The sequence below is a fragment of the Palaemon carinicauda genome, chromosome 1 (assembly GCF_036898095.1).
Source record: "Palaemon carinicauda isolate YSFRI2023 chromosome 1, ASM3689809v2, whole genome shotgun sequence".
Lineage (NCBI taxonomy): Eukaryota > Metazoa > Arthropoda > Malacostraca > Decapoda > Palaemonidae > Palaemon > Palaemon carinicauda.
In genome coordinates, this window is record NC_090725.1 from 104,736,205 (window position 1) to 104,756,541 (window position 20,337).

The 20,337-nt window shown below is 40.1% G+C and overlaps 1 protein-coding gene across 2 annotated transcripts in view; it reads right to left on the bottom strand.

The window, feature by feature from the left end:
* LOC137650465 (protein arginine methyltransferase NDUFAF7, mitochondrial) overlaps window positions 1-20,337 on the bottom strand; it is a 93,795-nt gene that overhangs the window by 16,981 nt on the left and 56,477 nt on the right. For both annotated transcript variants that reach the window (XM_068383693.1, XM_068383701.1), the window contains exon 7: window positions 5,372-5,640. In XM_068383693.1, coding sequence (XP_068239794.1) covers window positions 5,372-5,640 — 269 coding nt within the window. The remainder of the gene's footprint in view (window positions 1-5,371; window positions 5,641-20,337) is intronic.

Here is a 20,337-nt window from a genome sequence, read left to right on the forward strand (position 1 = left end):
CTGGACATATGTCGAACTTAAAAGGTTGAATTTCCGTAGATTTATTATGCTGCATCATGATTCAGTAATCAGTCATATTTTATCAATATTTTATTACTGTACATCATTGCAGTATTTAATTTTCTTGTTTCATAGGATACCATATGCTCTATCAAAGCATTTTTGAATTCTATTTTTCAATTCCAGAAGCATTTTTAATCAACAATTTTTTGTTTACCTTTGATTATGATCAGCTGATCTCAAGGTCCAGCTACCGTATTGAGAGAGTGAGCACATACGTATAACAAGGCATAGCCTTTACATAATTTCTGAACTTATTTTAAATATCTTCACGATGAATATTACATCCGCGCCAATATATTTCAGGATATCAGTTTTCATACAGTTCATTTATAGCCATTATTATTAGTTATCATATGAATACGTTAGAATTCCTTCTCTCTTTCTGAGTGTGTGTGTGTAACGGTAATTAATTTTCAAAGCTTCGTACAGTATTTCATTTTTAGTTCATTATTGTCTTCATATTTCATTAAACATTATTGTATTAGTGATTTATTAATTTTTCAATTTCGGAGTATTTCATTAATCAACAATTACTTTCGTTTTACTCTTGGTAGGCATCAGCTGATCTCAAGGTCACACTACCATATTGCGATTATGCTCACATACGAATAACAAGGAGTATCTATTAAATAATTTCTCTTCAACTTATTCAAAATATCTAAGTAATGAATATTACATAAGCACCAATATGTTATAAGACAGAGTTTTCATACAGTTCACTTATAGCCATCATTATTAGTTATCATATGAATACGTTCTCTCCACTTATCCTCCCTCCCTCCCTCCTTCTGTGTAAATTATGATATTCTGTCCAAGTTGTAGACTTAAATTTTCGCTATGTAGTATTCATACCAACCGAAAGACACATGAAATGAATTGCATCATTAATAGATATTTTGATTATGGGAATACTAACATTAAATGATAGCCCATTGAAAGGAAATCACTATTTGCCCACTGTTTTCCATGACTGCCAGAAATATGATGTCACCCCGACATATGATATGAACTCAACAGATATTAAAACTTTTCTTAATATATTTTTTATTCAAAATGATTACAGTACTGTATATTATCAATAAAAGAAAATATTACCTTCCCAAAATAAATTAGTTAATTTTTACACAAGAAAATAGACTATTTCTAAGGAAATATTGCCCTTTTAGTATACTATTTCAGACAGACTTGTGACGTCATCACAGTGAAAAGAGTGGTCGTAAAGTCAAACATTTGTAAACCGCATACGTCGAAAGTTGATGACTTCCTATATAAACTCTTCACTGCTTGCAACAACCTTCATTTTCTACAAATTCTAGTGTCCATACTTAGTTTCTTTCAAAGCACAGAAATGTATGGCTCTTCTTGTAATAATAAATCCTTTTTTTAAATTTTTAGTCCCCAATTCACAAACTAAATCCAAATTTTTCCATATGCAAATTTTCTCTCAACTGGTATACAGTATTAGAAGGAATCCATTTTATTGATGGCCTTTATACTTTTTCTCCAGGTGCAGTATGCATGCTACTTTATGCAACTCCAACCATTTTTGCAGCTTGTTAGTTATTGATATCCCCAGCAGCTCTGACTACTTCAACTTTAAAATATTGCTGTAAACTTTTTGTATCTATTGGAAGTTATCCTGAAGGGGTTTTAGTACGGAAATTGACATACAATAATTACAGGTTATTTATCAGTAATAGTTATGATAGTTTAGAGGAATTTTAAATGAGGGAAATAAATGTACAGTACATATGCTAGTTACAACAGCTAGAGATAGTTTGCCGTATCTGGTAGTGTTGTTGTTGTTGTTGTTGTTATTACTAGCCAAGCTACAACCCTTGTTGGAAAAGCAAGATGCTATAAGCCCAAGGGCTCCAACAGGAAAAAATAGCCCACTGTGGAAGGGAAACAAGGAAATAAGTAAATGATATAAGAAGTAATGAAAAATTAAAATAAAATATTTAAAAAAAAACATTAACAACATTAAAACAGATAATTCAAATATAACTATAAAAATACTTATGTTAGCCTATTCAACATAAAAACATTTGCAGCAACTTTGAACTTTTGAAGTTCTACTGATTCAACTACCTGATTAGGAAGATCATTCCACAAATTGGTCACTGCTGGAATAAAACTTCTAGAATACTGTGTAGTATTGAGCCTCATGATGGAGGAGGCCTGACTATGAGAATTAACTGCATGCCTAGTATTACAAAACAGGATGGAACTGTTCAGGAAGATCTGAATGTAAAGGATGGTCAGAATTATGAAAAAACTTATGCAACATGCATAATGAACTAATTGGACGACGGTGCCAAACATTAATATCTAGATCAGGAATAAGTGTAAATGGTTGGTAATATTGATTTGTAGGATATCCTGTATAGGCTATGCTTTGGCATAGGCTACTTACCAAATTAGAGACTCGAATATTACACAGAGTGAATGATATCTTGATTTTAATAAAAAATATTACACAAAGTCAATCATTGCAGGAGTATACAGTATATGGCATTTACATACATAACTGGAATTCATATGTTGTTCATTCTTTAATGAAAAGCTTTGACTAATAGATAAAAAAAAATAAAAATAAAAATCTATCATATACAGTAGGGTCCCGAATTATGCGAGAATTTGGTCGATTAATGACCTCGTGTAAATGGAAAATCGCGAATTTCAAAACACACAACTAACAGAAATAATTCCATTGCGGCCATGGCAACCAGCAATTTGCCTATTCAAATGTGTTTACTACCCATTTCCAATACTTTCTTTGTACTATACTGTATTTCTTTATAATATCAAATTGTTCTTGTAAATAAATAAAACATTTAATATACTTTAAAGTTCTAATAACTTGAAAAATGGTTAAAATTACAACCAGGATAGGTGTAAACACCATATATTTCCCGTTATAACACAACCCAAAATACAGACAAATTTTAATGTTTGTCATATCTATTGTATAATACAACTGGTGAATAGCAAAACCATCACTCTATAGACTAGCTTGTTGTATGATTGAAAATCCAGAATTATCAAAATAAAGGCGATTTTATATCATGCGTTTCCTAAACACGCTAAAAAGCACAATAGAAAACGACAACCAATGTTTTGTTTACGTTTATCTCTGATCACAACGAAGAAACAGACGCATTTATACATCTGTGTTTTTGAATTGACAGCAATTTTACCAAGTATAGATTATATGTTGAATTTGTTATTACCAATGTTCTAATTATTTTTTATTAGAACTTTCAAATAAATGAAATGAATGCCATTTATGAAATGTTTTTCTTTATGATGCCGCCTGAAACGGAAACCTTCCATTTGTTTACGCTCCATCTTCGATCATAATAAACAAACGAATGCATTAAACACACATGATCTAAGTCATAACTAATGATATTACAAACATTTAGTAAACATTATGTTATTACAAATATTTTACTTACCGTATCCATATAAATTCCTAAATTCGTAGCAAAGGTGGAAATTTTTTTTTCCTTATGCGTTTAATCCACAATAGCAAACTGCCGCTAATGACAGAGTGATAACTTACGATAATTCTAAACTGTTACGAAAGATAATTGTCCTTTCCATATCCAAAATACTTTTCCTAACTTCAGTTATAAGTCAACTTGTACCCACCTCAATTATGGATCCATATGCAAAAAAGGTAAAAGAAGAAAGTACTAGGCCTATTTTTAAAAGTCACCGAACAATTAGGTTACCGCTATAACGTTCGATGTGAGAGAGAGAGAGAGAGAGAGAGAGAGAGAGAGAGAGAGAGAGAGAGAGAGAGAGAGAGAAGAGAGAGAGAGAGGGAGAGAGAGAGAGGAATGGTTTTAAAGTACTAAACAATAAATATGATAGGTTATAACACATTGGTGTTTATGTAATATTAACTGTATAGATGGTTTGAATAAGTTAAGAAATGGTGTAAACAATTCTTTGTTATTGTATTCGCGCGGAAGCTAGACATCAGCTGATGTGATCACAGCCAAAAGTAAAACAAAAATAAGTTAGCAATACTCGATTTTTAAAACACACCCGAAATTTAACAACATAAGTACATGTTTTATTATAGCGCAATTGACATTTAAAGAGTAAAAATTTTCTGGAATAGAATGGTGTTTCCTAAAAAATAGTGGTTTGCGGACGAAATCGGTTACCGTATTTTAAGCTATGATTGAAATGGATGTATACACGGTATAATTTTTTCGTTTTGTATTTAATTGACACTTCAAGAAAACCGATTTTGGTTTCTTCATCTATTTGTAAGTATTGTATAACGAGAGAGAGAGAGAGAGAGAGAGAGAGAGAGAGAGAGAGAGAGAGAGAGAGAGAGAGATCAGCTGTTGTAATTGAATGTCGTGTTTTTGTTTCGTGTACCCCCTGAAGCGAGGAATTGATCGCCACAACTAACAATATTCATGTTAATTTCATTCTTAAACTCAAGTTGCCATATGTGAACTATGGTTTTATTTCTTACGGGGAGGGAGAGGGAGAGGGAGAGAGAGAGAGAGAGAGAGAGAGAGAGAGAGAGAGAGAGAGAGAGAGAGAGAGAGAGAGAGAGAGAGAGAGGGGGGGGATTTCTGCCATCAAATCTCTCTCTCTCTCTCCTCTCTCTCTCTCTCTCTCTCTCTCTCTCTCTCTCTCTCTAGATTTTATTTTACCGTCTACTCTACAAAACCAATGTTTGCAAATCAAATGTATACTGTTTAAAATATGACAAAATATTGACGACTCGTTACCGAAGTTTAGGCTATTCACTGCCGATAAACGAACCCAGTCTACTCGTGAAAACCTTGAACGCCCAGAGGGAAAAATAAGGCTTTTAAATATACTGTACTAAACAAAAATAATGCTTAAATATACCATCATTAACACTACCATTACAATTATCGTAAGGTTGGAGAAAGATAAAGATTGCCGAGAACGTAACCACATTTCTGTTTACATTTTGTCAGCTGGACTCGCACAGTTAACAGTTGATTTCATTGTTGATGTGGAATTTTATCCTTAAATAGGCTATTCATTATGAAATTATGTTAATGAAATGTAATGTTAATATTGTTTTGTAACATTTATTATAAATCACCGTATTTAGGGCTACCAATATACTTAAAAAGACAATAGATTTGATACATTTTGTAGTGCTTGACTCGCGAACTTTGAACAGCCTCGCAGATACAGAAAATTTATTTTTGAAAAATAGCGATCGCGGAAAAGGGGAATCGTGTAATTCGAACACGCTTAATTCGGGACCCTACTGTATTTGTATTCTCAATTAACTAACCTTAATAAATATTTTTGAGGCAGGCGTAGATTCCCTTGACAGCAAGTAACGCAAGTGATGTGGCCCATCTCCTTCATCTATATCTATCAAAACTTCCCGCCATCCTCTGTCTGTTTTCCGGAATTTATGGGCAGGTAAAGCATCAAAAAACTCATTGGCAAGAAACATGGTGAACCCCTTTGGAACATTAGTGAGATGTCTGTACCAAGATATCGATGACCCATTGGTAGTTACGTTTTTCTTATAATAATTTCCGTCTTCTGGGTTTTCTGTTTAAAAGAAATTACAAATTAATTTGCAATCCATTGTCTTCTCTTCCTTCTACTGCTTCTTTTGCAATCTATAGGGACCCATTCTGTACAGAAATATGATGAAAGACCAAAATTATACATCACAACATACACAATAATTACTACTACTATATAGTACTAAGAAGACGCATTTATTACTATTACTATGAAGTAGATTAAATACACAATGAGAATACTGACAATAATAAACACAGTAAGAGACCATGGCTCCAGCTCCTGTGAGATAAATTCTTTATCCTCAACATCCTATTAGCAGTAAACAGGCCAAGTAAATATGATATAAATATTGTACTCTCCCATTTTGACTGAGGATAAAAAATACAGTAAGGAAATTGTAATCAGTAAGCACCAAATCCAGCTCCTAAGGGTTCAATTTTTCATCCACACAATCTTATTAGCAGTCAGCTAGCAAAGAAAATCTTGCGTGCTCTACATATAATCTTTATCCAAATTTGTTTACAAATATGATTCAAACTTTTTAAATGTAACATATGGTGTTGGAGCAACTGAAACAGAAAAATAACCTAGCTCTACACTCAAATCTTAATTAATCTAAAAATGCTTAGCTAGTAGATAATAAAAACAAAATATAATCAAGTGCTACAGACGTTTTCATAAACCTGCTAGATTTTCTAGCAAATATTTTGGAAGTTCAGTACTTTGAATTGCTCAGTTAGACAATGACAAGTTTACAATAACAATGATTCTTCCTGTCCCCTTTGTGTCAACAGGCGTAGAAGGAGATGATGATGATGAAAAACAACTTCAGGGAGTCAAAGTATAAGGGAATGATCCTGAATGTCCCATATTGGCCACAGAAAGAGGAGTTCATGGATCTATGGCCTCTTCTAGTAACAGAGGCCCTTTGACTATCTTCAAGAACATATCTACAGAAACAACCTCATTTCATTCACTTAAAAATTTCATCCATAGATAATTGACATCTTCAGTGTCCTCAAGTCTCTTAACTGAATCCAGATTTTCTGAATATTTTATTCCAAGGTAAAAGCCCTATACAGAAACAAGGCTACTGTGATTCATAAAAAAGAGATTTGATATGCTTCAAAAGGTTGACTATAGCTCGGTGGTCTCTCAGTAACCTCCAGAATGAACTAGTAGTCACAGTAAAGAAGACCTTTTATCTCAAACGCATGCAATATCTTTCCTGTTGATGCCATTATCCTGGTGAATACTGGGGAGCTGTGCTCATGCGAAAACACTCACCAGAAATGGTTTACCTTCTTGCCAAACAAAAATCTTCAATATTTTCATGAGCATAGGTGTATTAGCACATGAAAATATGCATCTGTCAGATACCAAGAACATCCAGTCCTGTTTCTGTAACAATGTTAACACTAATAACAGAGTTTCCACGAAAGACCTTGTTCATAAAGAGAAAGAATTGAATCAGGAATCATCCAAGACTGTCTACATCTTCTTCTGTTACCAATAATATATCATTGTAAAAAAAAAAAAAAAAACTTTCTCAAACAACTTCAGCACCTCCAACCAAAGTACCAGCAACTTCTAGTTGCTCAGGTGTAATGAAAATGCAAGAGATATATACAAAAAGGGAAGAAAATACTTTAATGGAAAGTGGAAACCTTCTCCCAAAATTGAAAGACTCCAAAGTTCTGGGGTTTAATACCTTCCAGCTTGGTTGAAACCTGGCAATTCTGCTTGCTACCATAGATAGGGAGCAGGCCTTGATTTGTCATTGATTGTGCTTTTTATATCCGTAAGAATTTTTAAAGCTTTCTTTTCTACCTGAGGCACAAAATGGATGGATCTACCTTTATCTAGACCCCTTAATTGGAGAGGGGGGTTAAGAAGATATAGATGTCAGAATAAAAGAGAAAGAAAAATGTTATTTTCATTATAAAATAAATTTTTGAACATACTTACCTGGTGGTTATATAAGGATTTTGACGAAGGAAAAATCGATTTCTGGGAAGACAGAGTACCAGATGGGCAATATTAACTTGAAATACCAGCGAAGCGAACAACGCCAAAATGGCTGCCGACACCGAGGAAGGCCAAGCTGATCCCAAAATTAAAATCCACATTACTGGAAAGAGAACAAATGCCTGGTACTGTAAAAAGCTGTCAAAACAAACTATGGTACTTAACATTGGTAAAGGTGAAGTAGCAGCGTCAGTCATGATGAATTAAAGCCAAACACGGGAAAAAACACCAAGAGCACAAACAAAACGACCAAGCGCGCAAGTCCAAAACAGAAGGATGTCCTAGAGGGCGCTCGTGTTAGGTATCGGTGGCGTGGTCCAAGTGTGTTTTCTAGGGCCTCTGTTACGGCCCTTCCCTTTGATGAAGGAATTATCTAAATGGAAGACAGCCTGTGAATAGTGGTTTTCACACGCCCCTGTTGTATACATGACACCCACAAGGTGCTCGCGCGAGGGTAGTAACCTCTGCATTCCATGCTTTTATCTTTCTCTGGTATATTTGGAAGATTTATATCAGAAAAGTGTAAAGAAGGACCTTTTCACTGGCCGTCACAGGTCGCCCCAGAAATATAGCTTACGTCCCTGATGTCACGGCAGAAAAATTTAAAACTCGCGCCAATCGCCGATTGGATAGCCAGGTGTGCTACCCATACGCCCCTGGCGAGGTACCCGGAAACCATTCCCTCGGTATTCATATCTTCCATGCCTCTAGTCTCTAGAGGGGAGGAGGAGGGGATTTTAATTATATATAACCACCAGGTAAGTATGTTCAAAAATGTATTTTATAATGAAAATAAAATTTTTCAACACAAGACTTACCTGGTGGTTATATATATAGCTGATTAACACCTTTGGTGGAGGGTTAGAGACAGCCAATATAGTTGGAATTCTGCTTAAGAGTTTCTAAAATACAAAACAAACTTAAGGGTTTCGTACCTGATAAGAAAGCTGACTTCAATGATACTCTGACATTATGTCTGCTATCCTTATGAGATCCAGCAGTCTTCTCAGGGGGCTGAAGATCCCTAGGAGCTGCCAACCAGTGATCACACCTCTTTGTGACAGAGCCTCCTCTAATACCCATTCCGGAGCGCTCTCAAGGAACAAAAAAGACCACCTGACAAATCAATGATTGCGGAAGACTGTCGCATTCTCCACAAGACAACCATAAAATCACCAAATAAAAGTTCCAAGAGAAAGAAAAGGTATTAGAATTATGGGAAAGTAGTAGTGGATCCTTCTCCCACTACTGTACCCGCTGCTACAAACAGTCCCAGAGTATATCGGTCATCATATAGAGTCTGAACATTTTTCAAATAGTGTGAGGCGAACACAGATTTGCTTCTCCAGAAAGTTGTGTCCATAATGCTTTGCAAGGAACGATTTTGCTTGAATGCCACTGAAGTTGCCACTGCTCTTACTTCGTGAGTCTTTACTTTCAAAAGACTAAAGTCTGTCTCACTGCAGTGAGAATGAGCCTCTTTAATTAGAAGTCTAATAAAGTAAGATAGAGCATTTTTGGACATTGGCAAGGAAGGTTTCTTCACCGAGCACCACAGTGCTTCCGACTTGCCTCTTAAAGTCTTTGTTCTGTCTAAGTAAAACTTGAAGGCCCTTACTGGACATAAAAACTCTCTCTCTAGCTCGTTTCCAACCACGTCCGCCAGGTGCGAAATCTGAAAGGCCTTAGGCCAAGGTTGGGAAGGGCGCTCGTTCTTAGCGAGAAAAGCCAATTGTAATGAGCAGATCGCTTTACCGTCCTGAAAACCCACATTTCTACTAAAAGCATGGACTTCAATAACCCTCTTGGCTGTTGCCAGACTAACCTAGAAAAGGGTTTTCATTGTGAGGTCCTTCATAGGTGTAGAGTGCAGGGGTTCAAAACTGTCACTCACTCGACAGAAATTTTAACACAACATCCAGATTCCAAGCTGGTGAATCCTGGTGTTGTTGTTTTGTTGTCTCAAAGGATTTAATTAGTCCTTGTAGATCCTTATTATTTGAAAGATCCAGGTTCCTGTGCCTGAACACAGTCGTCAACATACTCCTCTATCCCTTGATAGTTGACGTAGAAAAACTTGGTTTCTTTTTCAGGAATAAAAGAAAATCAGCAATCTGAGCTACAGAGGTACTGGAAGAGGAAACAGAGTTGACCCTGCACCATTCCCTGAAAACTTCCCACTTGGATTGATAGACTCTGATGGTTGAAGACCTCCTAGCCCTTGCAATCGCCCTAGCTGCCTCCTTCGAAAAGCCTCTAGCTCTTGTGAGTCTTTCGATAGTCTGAAGGCAGTTAGTCGAACACTTTGGAGATTTTGATGGTGTCTTACCAAGTGGAGCTGTCTGAGTAAATCTACTCGTAAAGGGAGGCTTCTGGGAGTATCCACCATCCATTCCAGTACCTCTGTGAACCATTCTCTTGAAGGCCAGAGGGGGGCTATCAAGGTCATTCTGGTCCCTTTGCTTGTCACAAACTTTTGAAGAACTTTGTACAGGATCTTGAATGGAGGAAAAGCATACACATCTAGATTTGTCCAATCTAGCAGGAATGCATCTGTGTGTACTGCCTCAAGATCTGGCACTGGGGAGCAATATGTCTCTAGTCTCTTGGTCTTTGCAGTCGCAAAAAGATCTATACAAGGGCGACCCCAAAGTTTCCACAGACTCTTGCACACCTCTAGGTGTAGAGTCCACTCCATGGATAGGACTTGTCCTTTCCTGCTGAGACCGTCTGCCAAAACATTCCTTTCCCCCTGGATGAACCTTGTAAGTAAGGTCACCTGTCTTTCCCTTGCCCAAATGAGCAGCCCTCTCACTGTCTCGCAAAGGGAAATAGTGTGTGTTCCTCCCTGTTTGGCAATGTAGGCCAATGCCGTGGTGTTGTCTGCATTGACTTGAATCACTTTGTTTTGTACTGAACCTTCGAAGCTCTTCAGGGCCAAAAGAACTGCCAGCAGCTCCTTTTGATTTATGTGGAAAGACTTCTGAATCTCTGTCCACACCCTTGATGCTTCCATATTGCCCAGTGTTGCTCCCCACCCCGAGTCCGAGGCGTCGGAACACAACACTAGGTCTGGGCTCTTCAGTTCTAATGAGCAACCTTCTTGGAATTTGATCCGGTCGTTCCACCACTGCAGGCAGTGTCTCATTGACTTCGTGATTGGAACACACACCTTCTCCAAATACTTCTCCTTGTTCCAGCAAGAGTTGAGGTGAAATTGTAGTGGTCGAAGGTTCAGCCTTCCCAGAAAGATGAACTGTTCCAAAGAGGAGAGAGTTCCCAACAGACTCATCCACTTCCTCGCAGACCACCTCTGCTCTACTAGAAACGCACGTATCTTCTGAAGTGCTTGCTCCGTCCTTAAGGGAGACGGAAAAGCCCGAAAAACCTGACTCCAAATCATCACTCCTAAATAAATAATCTCTTGAGAAGGTATCAGTGAAGATTTGTCTTTGTTGACTAGAAGACCCAATTCTTCCGTCAACTTCAAAGTTGTCTGAAGATCCTTCAGGCAGCGATCTTGAGAGCGGGCTCTTAAAAGCCAATCGTCCAGGTACAGGGAGGCTCTGATGCCTCTTGAGTGGAGCATCCTTGCTACATTGAGCATAAGACTTGTAAAAGACCTGTGGGGCAGTGTTGAGGCCAAAACACAGGGCTCGAAATTGAAAGACTTCTCGGAAAACGAATCTCAGAAAGTGCTTAAACTTTGGATGAATCAGGATATGGAAATAAGCATCCTGAAGGTCCAGTGATACCATCCAGTCGCCCTTCCTTCCCGCTGCAAGCACCGACTTCGTCGTCTCCATTGAGAACTTTGTTGTCTGGATGAAGTTGTTGAGAGTACTTACATCCAGAACTGGACGCCATCCCCCTGAGTTCTTGGGAACTAGGAAAAGGCAGTTGTAAAAGCCTGGTGACTTCCAGTCCTGTACTTTCTCTACCGCTCCCTTCTCCAACATGAGAGACACTTGTAGATGTAATGCTTGCCTCTTTAATTCCTCCCTGTACTTGGGAGAGAGATCCATAGGAGTTAACCGAGGGGGTTGATTTATAAAAGGGATCCTGTAGCCCTTCCTTAGAAGTTGGACTGACCAAGAATCTGCACCCCTCTTCTCTCACACTTGCCAGTAGATGTTTAGTCTGGCTCCTACTGCCTGAAGGAGAAAGCAGTCAGACTCTGCTTCGCCCTGTTCTTGCTCCTCTTTTCTTAGTCCCCTTCCATCTGATCTGAAGTTACCTCTAACGGAAGGTCTCCCTCGAAAGGGCTGAGAAAACCTTTGAAAAGGAGCAACCTTTTTAGGTTTGCAGCTAATGAAAGAAGATGGCAACACTTTCCTTGCCGTCTTCGAGACCAGGTCTTGAGTGGCCTTCTGTGTTAGTGAAGAAGAAATCTCCCTAATAAGGTCCTGTGGGAACAGAGATGATGACAGTAGAGAATATAATAATTCTGATTTCTGAAAGGATGAAACTCCCAGACAGGAACGAACACAATTGGGCTCTCTTTTTGAGAATTCCTGCTATAAAATGATATTTTCATAATAAAATAAATTTTTGAACATACTTACCCGGTGGATATATATATAGCTAACGTCTCTGACGTCACGGCAGAAAATTCAAAACTCGCGGGCAATCGGAGATTGGGAAGCTAGGTGTACTACTAGCGCCACCACTCGGCAGGATACTGGAACTATTCCAAAAGTCCTCAGGTCTTCTCTGCCCATAGGTCTCTAGAGGGGCGGAAGGGAGGGAGTTAAATTATATATATCCACCGGGTAAGTATGTTCAAAAATTTATTTTATTATGAAAATATAATTTTTAAACATCTGACTTAGCCGGTGGATATATATATAGCTGATTCACACCCTTGGTGGTGGGTTAGAGACAGCAAACATCATTGGAATATTGCTCAAGAGTTTTGTAAAAAACATGCTTAAGGGTTCGTACCTGATAAGGAAGTTGACCTTTATGATTCTCACATTAGTGTAACTATCCTTATGAGATCCAGCGATCCTCCCAGGAGGCTGAAGATCTCTAGGAGCTGTCAAACGGTCTAATATCCAATTACTTGACAGGACCTCAACTAATACCCTTGTTCTGGGCGCTCCCAAGAAACAAGTTTGACCACCTGCTAAAATCAAATGATTGCGGAAGACTGACACCAGTCTCCACAAACAACCAAAATTATAATAGTTTCAAGAGAAGATCAAAGGTATTAGGATTAGGGGGAATGTAGTGGTAGAACTCTCACACACTAGTGCACTCGCTGCTACGAATGGTCCCAAAGTGTAGCAGTCCTCGTAAAGAGTCTGGATAAGTTTTTAAACAATGAGAGGCGAACACAGATTACTTCCCAATAGGTTGGGTTCTTAATGCTCTGCAAAGAACGAATCTGCTTGGAAGTCACTGAAGTAGTCACAGCACTGACTTCGTGTGGTTTCACTTCCAGCAGCATGAGGTTTACCTCACCGCAATGCGCGTGAGCCTCCCTGATTAAGAGTCTGATAAAATCTGACAGGTCGTTCTTTGACATAGGTAAGGAAAGTTTTCTTGACCGAATACCATAGAACTTCCGTCTTGCCTCTTAAGTCTTTAGTTCTCTTAGGTAGAACTTAAGTGCTCTTATTGGGCACAAGTCCCTCTCTATTTACTCACCAATCACATCAGAAAGGTAGGAATCTCAAAAAACTTCGACCATAGATAAGATGGGCGTTCGTTCTTGGCCAGGAGTCCAAGTTGTAAAGAGCAGATAGCTTTGCTCTCCTTGAAGCCAATAGATTTGCTAAGGGCATGGACTTCACTGACTCTTTCAGCCGTCTCCAGATTGACTAAGAAAAGTGTCATAAAGTGAGATCTCGAAACGAAGCCGAGTGTAAGGGTTCAAACCTGTCACTCATGAGAAAATTCAGGACAACATCCAGCCTCCAGGCTGGTGATTCAACTGACTATCCTTAGAAGTCTCAAAGTATTTGAGAAGGTCTCTGATGTTAGAGAGAACTAAGTCCTTGTGCCTGAAGATGGTCACTAGTATGCTCTTGTACCCTTTAAATGTAGAGGAAGAAAAACTGCGTTTTCTCCTAATATCTAACAAGAAGTCAGCAATCTGGGTCAGAGAGGAAGTGGAAGAGGATACAGAGTTAGATCTGCACCAATCTCAGGAAACATCCCACTTGGACTGATAGACCTTGATAGGAGAGGTCCGTTTGCTCTAGTGATCGCCTTTGCTGCCTCCTTCGAAAAACCTCTAGCTCTTGAGTGTGTCTCGATAATAAGATGGCAGTTAGGTGTAGACCTGGTAAGTTTTGAAGGAACCTTTCTAGGAGAGGTTGTCTGAGTAGGTCTAATCGGATTGGAAGACTTAATGGTATGTCTACTATCCATTGAAGTACTTCGGTGAACCATTCTCTCGAGGGCCAGAGGGGAGCTACTAGAGTCAATCTGGTTCCCTCGTGAGAGGCAAGCTTATCTAAAACTTTGTACAGGACTTTGAATGGAGGGAATGCGTACAAGTCAAGGCGAGACCAGTCAAGCAGAGAAGCGTCTATGTGGACTGCTTCCGGATCTGGAACTGGGGAGCAGTATGTCTCTAGCCTCTTTGTTTTAGAGTTTGCAAAAAGGATTACGAACTGACGACCCCAAATCTGCCATAGTTCTAGCAAGCATCCAGATACAGAGGCCATTCTGTGGGAAGGACCTGGTTTCTTCTGATGAGGATGTCTGCTAACACTTTCTTCTCCTCTTGGATGAACCGTGAGAGTAAAATTACATTCCATTGTTTCGCCCAAACTAGAAGCTCCCTTACAGTCTCATAAAGGGACTTCGAGAGATTCCCAACCGGTCTGGATATGTAAGCCAAAGCTGGGATATTGCCGGTGTTTAACTGTACCACCTTGTTTCGAACTGAGCTTTCGAAACCTAGAAGGGCCACCAGGATTGCTAAGAGCTCCTTCTGGTTGATGTGGAGTCTCTCCTGATCTTTAGTTCCCAAGGGAAATTGAGGTGAAATCGCATGGGGTAAAGAAATAGTCTCCGTAGGGATACAAACTGCTCCAGAGAGGAGTGTGTCCCTAGCAGACCCAACCATGTCTTACTAAAAATTCTGCTTCTCTATGAAGAGACGAAGCTTATTGAGGACTTGTATACTCCTGTAGGAGACGGAAAAGCCAGAAAAGCTAGACTGTGAATCTCCATCCCTAAATAAAGAATTCTCTGGGATGGAGTCAGCTGGGATATCTCTAAGTTCAAAAGAAGGCCCAGAACTCTTGACAATCTCAGTATCATTAGTAGATCCTCTAGACAGCGGTGGAGGGACGATGCTCTAAGTAAACACTAGTTCCAAAAATAGGGAGGCTCTGATACCTGTGAATGCAGGAAGCATGTCGCATTAGCATCAGCTTCGTGAAAACGAAAGGAGTGGTGCTGAGGCCGAAACACAGAGCTCGAAACTGGAAGATTTCCTTCCCGTAAACGAACTTTAGGTAACGTTTGCAACTCGGATGAATTGGAAAAAGAAAATAGGCGTCCTGGAGGTCCAATGAGACCATCCAGTCGCCCTTTCTTGTAGCTGCTAGCATAGTTTTCGAAGTTTGCATCGAAAACTTTGTTTCATGGATGAAGAGGTTAAGGGTACTGACATCCAGGACTGGAGTCCATCCTCCTGAGTTCTAGGGAACCAGGAAGAGGCGGTTGTAAAGCCCGGAGATGAGAGTCCTGTACCATTTCTAATGCCTCTAGATGCAACAAAAGAGAAACTTGAAGAAAACAAGCTGATCTTGAGTCCTCTCGTTATCTGTGAGAGAGATCTATCGGATCTCGAACAAGAGGGGTTTCTTTATGAAAGGAAATTAGTACCCTTCCTGTATTAAAAAAGAACTGACCAAGGGTCTGCTCCCCTTCTCTCCCAGGCCAGCCAGGACTTCAGTCTGGCTCCTACTGCAGTTGGAGGGCGAAAGCAGTCAGACTCTGCTTCGCCCTGCTCAAGATCCCCTCCTCTTGGTTATCCTTCCATCGGATCTGCGATAACCTTACTGCTGGATCTTCCTCGAAAAGGCTGTGCCAACAGAGGCAAAGGCCTTTCCACTATAGGTTAAAGTGGAGTGAAAACAGACTGAAGGACCTTTCGTGCTGTTATCAAGGGACTAAGTCATGGTTAGGTTTCTGTGTAAGTGAAGAAGCAACCTCTTAAACAAGTTCCTGTGGGAACAGAGGATGGGACAGAGGCGCAAACAGCAACTCGGACTTCCGATAAGGGGAGACCCCTAATGAAAGGAAAGAACACATCTGTGCTTAAAATAAAAACTTCTGCTGTGAAAGGAGCTCATTAGAGCCATCCTTGACAGCTTTGTCCAAGCAGGACAAAATTGAATAAAACTATCCTTGTCAGAATGCTTCAAAGAAGCAACTTACTTGCCCAAGGATCCCAGAGTCCAATCGAGGAAGTACAAAACCTTGAAGGCTCTGTAAACGCCTTTGAAAAGATGGAAAAATAAGAAGACGTCCAAAAGGAATTAGTCCGTCGAATGGCCAACCGACGAGAAGAGTCTAGGAGGCTTGAGAAGTCGCTCTGCACATCAGTGCTCGGTTATTAAGGCAGAGGCAGGAACTCCCAAGCCGAGAACTACTCCTGTCTCAAACCACAAGCTGGACCTGGAAGCTAGTCTAGCAGGAGGAAAAAAGCAAACGCAGCCTGCAAAGATCTATTCATGGACTGCAGCCAGTTTCCTAAAAGTTTCAAGGCTTATAGCAAGACCTAGAAAGAACCATCTTAGTATAAGAAGATGTCGAAGATGCCGCTCCCAGGGTAAACTTCGATGAGGCAAGAACTCTTCTAAAACATCAGGCGAGGAAAGGTGTGTAACAGCCTCTTCCTCAGACAAGAGTCCAACTGAAGTATGGAAGTCTTGATGGCCTGTTTGGTTGGGCGATTCTGACGCTAGGCGTCGCATACGACCGCGCATCAACTTGGCAAAAGAAGAGGCCAACTTAACGTACGACGTCACATCTAACTTGACGTATAGCGTCACAAGAATGGAGCTGAACGTCTAACTTGCTGTTCGACTTCACGTCTAACTTGACTTATAGCGTCACAAGAATGGAGCTGAACGTCACTACTAACTTGCTGTTCGACTTCACGTCAAACTTGCAGTTCGACTTCACATCTAACTTGACGTACAACGTAGGGTGAAGCGGTCGCGCGAAAATCTTCGCCCGCTACTACGATCGTTCGCTGGGAAGCTTGAACGTTTGCAGTAAAGCTTTCGATCAGCTTGAGGAGTTACCTCATAGCCAGCAGACTAAAAAGACTGCATTACAGTAGTGAGGACAGCCTGTAGCTGCATGTCCTCTGTCACGCACATTATCTGATGACTATGTAAACTTAACCTCACCTTTCCTAGGGTGAGACCTAGAAAGAACCATCTTGGTATAAGAAGATGTCGAAGTTGCCGCTCCCAGGGTAAACTTCGATGAGGCAAGAACTCTTCTAAAACATCAGGCGAGGAAAGGTGTGTAACAGCCTCTTCCTCAGACAAGAGTCCAACTGAAGTGTGGAAGTCTTGATGGCCTGCTTGGTTGGGCGATTCTGACGCTAGGCGTTGCATACGACCGCGCATCAACTTGGCGAGAGAAGAGGCCAATTTAACGTACGACGTCACATCTAACTTGACGTATAGCGTCACAAGAATGGAGCTGAACATCTAACTTGCTGTTCGACTTCACGTCTAACTTGACGTATAGCATCACAAGAATGGAGCTGAACGTCACGTCCAACTTGCTGTTCGACTTACGTCAAACTTGCTGTTCGACTTACGTCAAACTTGCTGTTCGACTTACGTCAAACTTGCTGTTCGACTTACGTCAAACTTGCTGTTCGACTTACGTCAAACTTGCTGTTCGACTTACGTCAAACTTGCTGTTCGACTTACGTCAAACTTGCTGTTCGACTTACGTCAAACTTGCTGTTCGACTTACGTCAAACTTGCTGTTCGACTTACGTCAAACTTGCTGTTCGACTTCACGTCTAACTTGACGTATAGAGTCACAAGAATGGAGCTGAACGTCACTTCTAACTTGCTGTTCGACTTCACGTCAAACTTGCAGTTCGACTTCACGTCTAACTTGACGTACAACGTAGCGTAAAGCGATCGCGCGAAAATCTTCGCCCGCTACTACGATTGTTCGCTGGGAAGCTTGAACGTTTGCGGTAAAGCTTTCGATCCGCTTGAGGAGATACCTCATTGCCAGCAGACTAAAAAGACTGGATAGTGAGGACAGCCTGTAGCTGCATGTCCTCTGTCACGCACATTATCCGATGACGATGTAAACTTAACCTTACCTTTCCTAGGGTGAGGGTTAACTTCCTGTGATACATCAGGAACGCTCGACTGGACGCCTGCTCGAGCGGCTACGCCTCTCATTCCCTTTCGCCGATCGACATTCCTTCTCCCAGGGGTTGGGGAGCTTGAAAGAGGTTTAAGGCTAGGTGAACGACAGGTTCAAGCAGACGCACCCTCCACAGCACTGAACACATTAACTGCACTAACACTGGCACTTTAGCGATTAACCTTGGACAAAAGTTAATCCCCGCCCGTAGCAAGCAATTCTCCCTTAACACAAAAGGCTTGAATCGCGATATATGTCCTTTAGTGTAGGCTCATCAGTAAATAAGTGTATCACACATGTAATAATTAATAAACATTATATATATATATATATATATATATATATATATATATATATATATATATATATATATATATATATAGTAATGTAAAGTGAAATATATAAAGTATAAGTTAATAAGGTTCAGTGACTTGGGATGAGATTAAAAAACTAGATCGAGAAGAACTACATTTTCTCTCTCTCTCTCTCTCCCTGTACAGTGACTTGGGACGAGAATAAATATCTGGATCGAGAAGAACTACGCTTTCTCTCTCTCCCTAAGTTAAGAGAGTAATGGCTCAAGCCACTCACTCTCCGACAATAAAGGCTATTTGACTAAAGAAAAATACTAAAAGGACTAATTAATTGCAAAATAACATGTTCCTTTTATCTAGTACAACTTAAAAACTTCAGTTTGTAAGAATTCATCAAATTTGATACAAAGTGAAACCGTAATATCGTAACGATAGACTGAAAACTGCGTAGCATAAATAAACTGAACGCTAGTTAATCTTTGAAAACAGATCGAAGAATATCCAAAGAAAAAATTTATTAAAAAGACAAAAATTTTCTCAAAATATTTTCTTAAAATATTCATCACATCGATCCATAAAAATACATAATTTACTCGGCATTTAGTACAAATGGAGTGGGGATCGATTGAGGCCTAAGGAAGGCGGGTCTTACAGCCTTTCACACACTTCCTATACACAGGGGAAGGGTTGGCCATTATGGAATATCCAGAGAGAGATCAAACAAGCAAGGGTGAAAAATAGTCAAAACAAAAAGTTTCAGGAAGTGTCGTAAGAAAATCCAATCAAGCGAAAACCATTAAACAAAAAAAAAGTACTTCACCAAAGCTGTTACAAACTTGAAGGTTATGCGCAAGCATGAAAGTTCCAATGTTGTCACCACAGAGGCAGAGAAGAACTGAGGACTTTTGGAATGGTTCCAGTATCCTGCAGAGTGGTGGCGCTAGTAGTACACCTAGCTTCCCAATCCCAGATTGCCGGCGAGTTTTGAATTTTCTGCCGTGACGTCAGACGTTAGTTATATATATATCCACCGGCTAAGTCAGATATTTAAAAAATAGCAGCTAACTCATTAGCCCCATCTCGCAATGCCTTATCCATGCATGACATGATGTGGATTAGGTTCGCAGTCTCTCCTTCCTTGAGTGTAGTCATCTTTTTGCCCAAGGCCCCCAGAGTCCAATCAAGGAAATTAAATACCTCGAAGGCTCTGAAAACACCTTTGAGTAAATGGTCTAATTCAGAAGTAGACCAAAACATCTTAGTCTTCCTCATGGCCGATCTACGAGGAGCGTCTAACAGGCTTGAGAAATCTCCTTGGGCAGAGGCAGGAACTCCCAAGCCGAGAACTTCTCCCGTATCGTACCAAACACTAGATCTAGAAGCCAACCTAATAGGGGGAAATGCAAAGGCCGCTTTCCCTTGCTCTTTCTTGGCACCCATTCAGTCTCCCATTAATTTAAGTGCTCTTTTAGATGAACGAGAGAGCACCATTTTAGTGAAGAGAGACTTTTTCTAAGGTTTCCCTAGAGTAAACTCTGATGAGGCGATCATGGAGCCACAGGAATAAAAGACTCTGGGAACTCAACATGAAAAATCTTCATCAGCTTCTTTAAGTCTACAGAATGACGAAAAGATTTAGAGTCCTCATTCTCAGATAACTCCTCAAAGGGTTTGGATGGTGAAAGAGGAACATCAACTTCTTCCTCTGATAAAAAGTCTCGCTGCTCCTCAGAACGCTCTCGGTCCGCGCAATCAGAGTTAAAAACCGTTGCATTAAGATCAAAGTCCTGTCTAGATGTTTGTTGTTCTGCATCACATACAAGAGGGCAGTCGATGTAAGAATGCCTGCGTTCCGATGAATGCTCAATGAGAGGACGCCTGGGGTCACGCTCGCGTTCAGCTGAACGCTCGATGGGAAGACGCTTGCGCTCTAAACGCTCGATGAGGTCACGCTCTACGTCACGCTCACGTTCAGCTGAACGCTCGATGGGAGGACGCT